General features: G+C 46.5%; 1 protein-coding gene across 1 annotated transcript in view; it reads left to right on the plus strand.

Moving 5' to 3' along the window:
• Positions 1–10,000, plus strand: part of LOC308151071 (xylosyltransferase 1-like) — a gene marked incomplete at both ends in the record, with an annotated part of 29,185 nt that overhangs the window by 12,328 nt on the left and 6,857 nt on the right. Inside the window, 6 exons of the mRNA XM_080523883.1 lie at positions 2,860–3,403; positions 5,385–5,557; positions 5,920–6,122; positions 8,395–8,475; positions 8,725–8,941; positions 9,087–9,263. Of these exons, the coding sequence (XP_080380009.1) occupies positions 2,860–3,403; positions 5,385–5,557; positions 5,920–6,122; positions 8,395–8,475; positions 8,725–8,941; positions 9,087–9,263 (1,395 nt within the window). The remainder of the gene's footprint in view (positions 1–2,859; positions 3,404–5,384; positions 5,558–5,919; positions 6,123–8,394; positions 8,476–8,724; positions 8,942–9,086; positions 9,264–10,000) is intronic.

A 10,000-nucleotide genomic window follows, 5' to 3' on the forward strand; every position in this document is an offset into this window, starting at 1 on the left:
ATCTCTCCCCTAAAAATCCCTCTCGCTCCCTCACTCTACCGCCACCCATTCTATCTATTCTCCTTCCCCTTCTTCTGTCCTCCTCTCTCTCCCCCTCTTCCACCTATCTCCCCCATGAGGAAAAAACGCTTGCATTTGACATTCTCCCTCATCTACCAGTTCAAAGTAGTGCTACGCAAGGCTTGTAAAATAAATTATTGTATATATATATATATATATATATATATATATATATATATATATAAATATACAGTGCCCTACATAGGTTTGGGGAAGAGGAAGCATTTTTTCTTATTGATTTGAAATCAAACATTTACTTCTGGTTCCCTGACATATGGGGAGTATCTGTACTATCTCTTACCTCACAGTAATTATTTGATTTCAAATGCACTGTTGGAGTGTAAAGCCAAAAGAAGAAGAAAATGCTTCCTTTTTCCAATCCTTCTAGAGGACTGTGTATATATACAGTATGCAGTATATACAACTGGTACATCATCACACCACTAATGCTTACTTCTGGGATTGTCTCTCTCCTCTCCTCTCCCCTAGTTCAGTAATAGCAGGTGTGGTTGAGGGGCCCGACTGAGTGTTTGTTTGTCCCTGGACCTTTTGTACCTTAGCATTAGCAGTAATACCAGGGAGAGCTCAAAATACTCACCACACACACACACACACACACACACACACACACACACACACTTTCCTGTTAGACTCAGCTCTCTGTGTGAGAGTGTGTTAGAGAGTGTGTGTGTATGTGTGTGTGTGTGAGAGAGAGAGTGTATGAGAGTGTGTGAGAGTTTGTGAGTCAGAGAGAGGGATAGAGGGAGCGCTGATGGACGTGAGAGCACTGTACATGCTGTAACCATTTTTATAAGCTGGTATTAGAGATGAGATAATGGCAGGCTGTCTGGAATGCAGGTGGGAAAAGCTGTCATTAGTTCTCCGCTGAGCTGCAGTACGGTTCTTCACAGGAAATATGCAGCGTGCGTGCATGCATGCATGTGTGCAGGTGCGTGCAGGTGTGGGGGTGTGTGTGTGTGTTTGCCTGCTCTGTGCTTTGTGGAGAAAAACAAACAAACTCTGCACATACAGTACCAGTCAAAAGTTTGGACACACTTTCACATGGGAAAGTGTGTCCAAACCTTTGACTGGTACCGTACGGTATTTGTTAAATAGATAAATAGGGTGGAAGCCTATAATAGTAATGCCGAGGAGACTGGCATCTCCTGTCTGACGGTGCTGCACCAGAGTGTCTCCATTTCATCTCACGCCTGTCTGACGTTACGCACCTGATGGAGCAGCTCTCTATGATTCATATCCCTGGAGGGTTGGGGTGGTCTGTGTTCCTGAAACCCCTGACCAGGTCATATAGCACTGCTACTTGACACACACACACACACACACACATTGTAGCAAAGACACCATAACCTCTCTCCATCCGACTCCCAGACATCTCATATGACCAACCAGCATTCCCCATGCATGTGTGAGACCAGCCACTGACACAGATACACACACACGGGGTCAGACAGATGGATACACACACACACACACACACACACACAAACACACACACACACACTCTCTCGCACAGACACTAGTCTCTTGACTCCAAGGTTAAGCTGTCTCAGTCATGGACAAAGGGTCAAAGGTCAAACCGTCACATGGTCAAGGACACAGGATCAGCCTCTGAGGTCATCCAGGTTCAAAGATCAGTTAATATGCCACTTCGCAGACACTTTTATTCAAAGTGACTTACATTGCAGTAAGTGCATCCATTTCTCAGTGTGTGTGATCCCAGCAGGAAGTGCAGGAAGTGCAGCCCTGTGACTGGCAGTGGTCTGATCCAATGTAGTGCAGTGTGGTACAAACATGGATTACTTTGGAATTCCCTGTAGCAGCATCATCAAACTGTGACACAACTTAGAGTTATGCTGGCAAGTGAGCAAACTTTCTTTTTGAAACTTGAATGTTTCATAATTTTAGTCCTAGATATGTAAGTCACCTGCCATCATATCATGACTTTGCAAACAGGCTAGGACGTGACCAGCAGGATGGATCAAACCTATTGAACAGGTAGAACTGGATTCCAGATTGTAAAAACTAGTTCTCAGGCATTCACCTGGAGGAATGAAGTGTACATACACACACACGGACACACACACACACACACACACACACACACACACACACACACACACCCATTGTTCTACTCTTTTCATCTCTTGGCAACTCCCCAGGATAAATAAAGGAGCCTCAGTGAGCTGTGTGCAGGGTTGTGGTCTCTGTGGTCCCTGGGCGGAACAGTGAGCCCAGCTTTACTCTTTTGATAAATGAATGTTTTTCTATGGCATAGATCTGGATAACGCAGGTCTAAAGTGAAGTTTGTGAAGTGTGTGTGTGTGTGTGTGTGTGTGTGGATGGACAGAGGGGGATGATAAATGGATGACCCGCCCTCCATAATAGATGATATAACAGCCCTCTGCTTTGCTATTGCTCCCAGCAGTGCAGGCCTGTCTTCACAAGGCACCTTGGGAGATGACAGATTTGTTGGGTGGACGATCGATAGTACTTGCTCTGTCTTACTTTCTCTCTCTCTCTCTCTCTCTCTCTCTCTCTCTCTCTCTCTCTCTCTCTCTCTCTCTCTCTCTCTCTCTCTCTCTCTCTCTCTCTCTCTCTCTCTCACACACACACTCTCTTTCATCACTAGTTCCAGTATTTTACTCACCTTTCTCATCACCTCCGTTATCACTTTGATGATGACCAACTCAAACTTGCTGTTTTATCGCCAGGTTAGCAGGTTTACACTTAAGCTCCTCTTCCACGTTTAGTGATCACCTTTCTCTCTTCCTCCTTCAGGATGGCTACCACTCCCACCGGCCCAAGGAGAAAGTCAACCCGGACAGCAACAACAATGAAAACTCTGTGCCGAAAGACTTTGACACCATTGACAGCAACAGCAACCTGGGGGCACGTGCACAATCGCCACGCCAGCGGGCGGTGAGCAACGGGAAGCGCAAACTCGACAAGGCCCAGGCGCAAGGCATCCTGGGAAAACCCTCCAACGAGGTCATCCAGTACCCTTCCCATCAGGCCAGAGGAGTGAGCCATAACCACACCAATATTAACAAACCCCATCCGCAGATCCCAACTAACCCCGCCCCTGTACAAACGCTGAACACCAATCACCATCACCAACACGCTAGGAAGTCAGTCCCGGTACTTCCTGTTTTAGAGCTGCGGAAGGAACAGCCCAAGTGTGAGATCAGTGGGAAGGAGGCCATTTCGGCTCTGTCCAGAGCCAAGACCAGGGAGTGTCGACAGCAGATAGCTGAGGTTTACTGCAGACACAAGGAGAAGACACTAATGCCCGAGAAGGTCCCTCGCTACTGCCCCATAGAGGGTGAGTGTGATAGTGCTCCTAAATGTGTTGAGTTTGTCCTTTCCCCCTTACCCTGTTTGAGACAAACTCCGCCCTGAAAGGATATTGTATGTGACTGTAACAGATTTGAGCAATCAATTCAGCAACTCGTAGAAGACAATGGAACTTCAAGAATATTGTTTTATCAAGGTTCATTGTCCTCCAAGAGTTGCTGAATTTCCTCTTCACTCCATTTTGCTCCTCAATTCATGCACCTAGGTTGGAGAGTAAGGTAACGTGAGAGTTCTTTACCCTTTACAGTCACAGATGTTCCCAGATGTTTGGTGAGACTACTGTGTTTTTGTCTGTGAGATAAGGAAGGAAGAAGAGATGAGAGGACAGGGTATATTGAACTAGTGAATTCATAAAAAGGGCAAGAGTGAATGATTGATAGATGGAAAGAGGATGGAGGGATGGAGGGAGGGAAATGGAGAGGAAGACAGACTTTGCCACGGAGACAGAAGTCTGGAAGCTTGGAAGGTTCCGGATGAGAGATAGATCTCTGTTGAAGCTGAGCATGTGCAAAAGGGGTGAGGACCCCATCTAGGCAGGCCCTGCCAGTGCCTGCTCTATTTTGGGAACATTCCAGTCCATTCAGCATGAATGGATGTAGCTGGCCATGTCACCATAAGGATGTTACTCAAATAAACTCTGTGTAATTATACACTAATTAGAAGAGAAGTTATGGAATTATATTTACAAATGCTGACTAATACCAAAGTAGCAGCTAAACTCTGTGAACCGCCCTGAAAGTTAAAGGTTTTTAATGTATATGATTAAAAGTTACTTTGATGATGCACTTTTCAAATGGGTATATCAATAGAACAGCTGATTCTGGGTTTGGAAGCAGTGAGGAAATGATTTGTGTTGGAATATGATTTAAGAAAGCTAGGGACTGTAATCGAAACAGTCTAAGTTAAGTTGACATTACTGTTCATTGTTAAAATTAAAGTTTTTTTAATTGGCACTGAGGAAAGGACTTTTGAGGAAATTGGATTGGTTGCAAATGAGGAGGGAAGGTATGTGTGGATTTTTGTGCTTGTGCGTGAGTGAGAGCATGAGTACAAGTGCACATGCTTGCTGTTGTGTGTGTGTGTGTGTGTGTACGTGTGTGCATGCATGTATAGGGAGGCTTCGTCCTGCTGCCACTGTCGGCACGGTAACGCTCCTCTCTCAGTTCTGATTACAGTCATTACTCCTCCAGCGCCTATCCCAGCATGCCTCACTGTAATTTTACCCCATCGCCCGCTTAGGCCACGCCCATTTCCCATCACCCCCGTGCCTGGACCGTCTTTAGACATGCCAGTGAGAATACCATGACAGGGAAGCATGGTTCAGACTTAGGGGTATTTATAAGCAGAGCACATTTAGACCAACCACAAGTGGCAGAGGAGGAGAGTGGATGTGTGGTGGCTAGACTACTCCGGGTAGTAGTGTGTGATTAGTCAATGTCTTGATAAAAGAGGAGATGGAGTACACAAGTGCACAAGCTCAGGCGCTGCCATCGTACTGTAATGGGGGTTTGTCTGTAGAACAGCTGATGCTGTGGTGGATAGGCCTGTGGTTATGTGCTCAGGTTCTTCAGATCGTAGGCCCATACATGGTAGAGTTGCACTGGTGCTTGGCTAGGGATGAATCTGAGGAAGACATTTACATTTCAGGCATTAAGAGGAAACGGCTTATTCCAAAGCGACTTACAATCAATACATTTGAGTAAGTAAGTGAATCATCTATCCACTAGTCATAGAAGGAAAAGTACTCTATGCTTCGGCCAGGGGCCATTGGCAGTCGTTGTGCTAGAAGTTTTTTTAATTTATTACTTTTTTTATTTTTTTAATATATTGACACTGGGGAAACAATACTAGTACTAGTGCACTTTGAATACAAGTGCATTTTGGCCGTGAGCCTTTCAAGATGCTTGATTGAGTCCAGCAGTATATTAACCCTGTCTTTCTGTGTCTAGGAAAGGCCAATGTGAACGTACAGTGGGATGAGGACCCTTCTGAGGCTGCCCCAGCGGTGCCTGTCCGGATCGCTTTTGTGCTTGTGGTCCATGGTCGCGCCTCAAGACAGTTCCAGCGGCTCTTCAAGGCTATCTACCACACCTCAAACTACTACTATATACATGTAGACCAGGTAACCACGGGAACCACCAGACCACCACAACACACTACTACTATATACATGTAGACCAGGTAACCACGACAACACACTACAACTATATACATGTAGACCAGGTGACCGCCAGACCACCACAACACACTACTACAGTATCACCACTGTAAACGATTACAGAGCACAGTGAACCCCTATAGACCACCATCTACCACATCATGTAGACCAGGAAAGACCCCTATAGACCTATGTTTGTTTGTTTGTTTGAAAATAACTAGGTCAGCATTAGATTAAAGAAGACCCCATCTCTAACTCCCCAACTCCTCTCCTTTCCTCCTATCACCTGTCTCTCCTCCTCTCCCCCAACCCTCTCTCCCCCACAGCGCTCCAACTACCTCCACAGACAGGTGATGGCGCTAGCGGGTCAGTACCCCAACGTGCGGGTGACTCCCTGGCGAATGGCCACCATCTGGGGCGGGGCCAGCCTGCTGAGCATGTACCTTCGCAGCATGGAGGACCTTCTCAAAATGCCCGATTGGCGGTGGGACTTCTTCATCAACCTCAGCGCTGCCGACTACCCTATCAGGTGAGGGGCCAGTGACTGAATTAACCAATCATAGGAGAGACCAGGAGAAGGAGGTCAAGGCCTATTCAGACAAAACATTGGAGACTGTCCCAAACACGGGGGCGGCAGGTAGCCTAGAGGTTAGGGAGGCCGGCTAGCAATCAGAAGGTCGTTGGTTCGATCCCCGCTTCAGGAGGGAGCTACATGTGAGCTGGTGACTGGAGGGTTATCATATCTAAGGTGCCTACCACTGCTGTTGTGCCCTTGAGCAAGGCACTTAACCCCTAATTGCTCCACGGGTGCTGACTATGGCTGACCCTGTGCCAGCTTGGTTTTAATCTCAACCACAATAGATGGATTGTTGACTTTATTCCATTCTTGTCATTTTAATTGTCTTACTATCCTCCTCTTGCTTTTTTAATGCTGTATGTAAAGCACTTTGAATTGCCCCTGTTGTATGAAATGTGCTATACAAAGACACTTTTAGGTGTACTACTTGAGGTGTTTTTCAAAGAACAATCAGCAACAATTTAATTCTGCCGTTACGGTAGCTTTACTCGGCTGAATTAAAGCTGAGACCCAACAAACAACATTGATTGGCTAAACAGTGGTCTTGATCAATGACCAGTTGGCCACATCCCTAGCTCTACCCTGGGGCTTTTATACTGTTTGTTAAGGTTCTAATGGATGGCGTTACATGGCTAATAGGCCACAGCCTCATTGATTTTAATTGGATTCTGAGTCTATAAAGTTGATAATTGCACAACTGAATGTGTAACTGCTTTTTTTGGGGACTGATTTGACCCCCCCCCCACAACCCTATTATCCCTGGTCTTGCTTCTCCTTCCACTGTCACACAAACGGTTTAGAGACGATTTGTTGCCGCAATCTACTGTGTGTGGAGCTAGTTACTGCAGTTTATCCGCCTGCCTTTCCCACACTCGATCAATAACTCCAGCGGCATCCAGCAATACATTTTACTTTGGCAATATTTTCTTTCGGAGCAGCACTTTCAGACAGCACTTACCTCTCAAGTGACTCTGTTCTCTCCCGTAATAGAAACAGAGTGAACACCTAAACAGTAGGGCCGTAATAACAGAGAACTGGCGGAGTAGAGCTCGTACTCTCTCATCCTCTCCCTGGCGGTGCCCTGTCCATTCATTAGCGCAACGCTAGGCTAGTGGCAGGGGTGCAGCTCCCCAGCTCTCAGGCTGAAAGAGGGCCAGGGTCAGGCACCAGGGACTTCCACTTTGTGCTAGTAAGATCGTCACAGAAAGGATCCGTTTAAGTAGCTGTGAGTGAAGGTTCTCTGGCTCTGTGGACAACCAGGATAACACAGCGGATAACACAGACACACACAAACACACACACACACACACAAACACACTCACACACACATGCACACGCACACACATACACACACACACACACACTCACACACACACACACACACACACACACACACACACACACACACACACACACACACACACACACACTCACACACACTCACACACACACACACACACAAACAAACTGTATAGCATGAATAAACAACAATGCAACAATGAAGCATTTACAATTCGTGCTCCTAAATCTCACACTAGCTAAGCTCCAGCGTTACACCAGTAAACAGGTGATAGATTGTGGTGAAGGAATCTCATAAAAATTCTTTCCACCATTTTCTCTTTCTCTCATTTGTCTCAGACTTCCATGCCCACATATAGTACCTAACTAATCCTGAGATTAGCGAGTGCCTAGAAGGATTTTGTCATTAAACTGATCCAAATTGCCTGTCTGAGTGTCTTGCATGTAAGCATTGTGTGCTAGCCCAGATAAGTTTCGCTAAGCTAATGGAAGTGGTAATGATAAGCTTATTAAAGAGGTATTAGCAAAGTGTAATTACTTTGAGGGTTTGGGAATCAAGTGCTTCTCAAATGGGAGTAGTGGTTGGGAACCGTGTGCGTGTGTGTGTGTGTGTGTGTGTGTGTGTGTGTGTGTGTGTATGTGTGTGTTTGCCACTATCTGTGTTATCTGATTGCCTCCATTAAACCTACCCTTTAGGATATCTTATTAAGCTATTAGAGATAAGGTGAGGAGATTTAGTTTTCCCAAATGCCAGTTTGGTCATCATGGATCAGGACTGTGCTGTTACAGTAGTACGTCGTTTTGCTTTCCCCTCCATCTAGTTGCTTCTAACTCACAGCTCAATTGCTGTGTTAGGTCTGTGCTATGTGTTGATCGGGTGTGTGATAGCAGAGGGCTTTGACTGACGGCTGTCTCATTCCCTCAGGACCAATGAGCAGCTGGTTGGCTTCCTGTCCAAGTACCGGGACATGAACTTCATCAAGTCCCATGGCAGAGACAACGCGCGGTAAGAGATGACATTTACCCTCCTATCTCACAGACTTGTGCTCTCTCTCTCTCTCTCTCTCTCTCTCTCTCTCTCTCTCTCTCTCTCTCTCTCTCTCTCTCTCTCTCATTCTTTCCCTCTCTTCGTCTTTATTTTCCTTTCTCTTTCTCTTATTGTCACTTTCTTTCCTAAATGAGGCGTGTGTGTGTTATCCTGTGTGTTATATTATGTGTATGTATGTGTGTGTGTGTGTGTGTGTGTATACTCCAGGTTCATCCGTAAGCAGGGTCTGGACCGGCTCTTCTACGAGTGTGACACCCACATGTGGCGCCTGGGCGACCGTAAGATCCCTGAAGGTGTCGCAGTGGACGGCGGCTCTGATTGGTTCCTACTCAACCGCATGTTTGTGGATTACGTCATCAACTCCCAGGACGACCTGGTCACCAACATGAAGAAATTCTATACATACACACTGCTGCCTGCTGAGGTACACACACACACACACACACACACACATACAGACAAAATCATTATGAAGCATAAAGACACTGCATCAACACACTATAACGCGCAACCTCTCTCTCTCTCTCTCTTTCTCTCTCTCTCTCTCTCTCTCTTTCTCTCTCTCTCAGTCGTTCTTCCACACAGTGCTGGAGAACAGCGCCCACTGTGAGAGCATGGTAGACAACAACCTGCGCATCACCAACTGGAACCGTAAGCTGGGCTGTAAGTGCCAGTACAAACACATCGTAGACTGGTGCGGGTGCTCGCCCAACGACTTCAAAGCGCCCGACCTGCCTCGCTTCCAGGTGAGAGGAAAAAAAAACGTCCTCTTCATTTATTTATCAGTTTGTCTCCTCTCAGCTTTCTACCTTTTTTTTTTTTTTACATTATCATCATCTCTTCTCTTTCTCTCGTTCTCTGTCTCTCTTTCTCTCTCGCTCCTTCTCACACTTTCTCTGATTTTGTTCTCTCGCTTTCCCTCTTTTTCTCTCTCTTCATCATTGGCCTTCTTACTGTGAGGCCACATGTGGTCAGGCCCTCTCCACTGACTCATAGCTGGAAATGGGCTCTCCTGATCTTAAAGAGCAGTGGCCCAAAATGGCTCCCAAAGTGCCACTGTGTTTCCCCGACCTCATCATTTTTCCCTGACCCAACCCGTCACGTAGTGTAGCGACAGCGCTAGCTGACTAACTCTGTCTCTGTGGCTAACGCTAGCTGGCTAACTCTGTCTCTGTGCCACGGTTGAGTGGACCAGCTGTAGCAACAGCGCTAGCCGACTTAAACAAAAAAGAAACTGGTAATGGAAATGTGTCATTTTGCATACACTCCCGGGTGCGGTGCCTCTAGAGCCATGGGGGAGGGGTTGAATACCAATACCTTGGCACCAAAGTCATTGCGAGGAACCTTCCGATAGCCAGCTCACAACCCTGCCAGATTTGATCTCATCAACCCTGCGATCGGAACTGGCAACCTTCCAGTTCCACTGGCCTGCCTCGAAGCTACCGCCGCCCCTTACAGTCACATCACTCACTGTACCAATGAC

Source organism: Nansenia antarctica (assembly GCF_963989245.1).
Source record: "Nansenia antarctica genome assembly, chromosome: 2".
NCBI lineage: Eukaryota > Metazoa > Chordata > Actinopteri > Argentiniformes > Microstomatidae > Nansenia > Nansenia antarctica.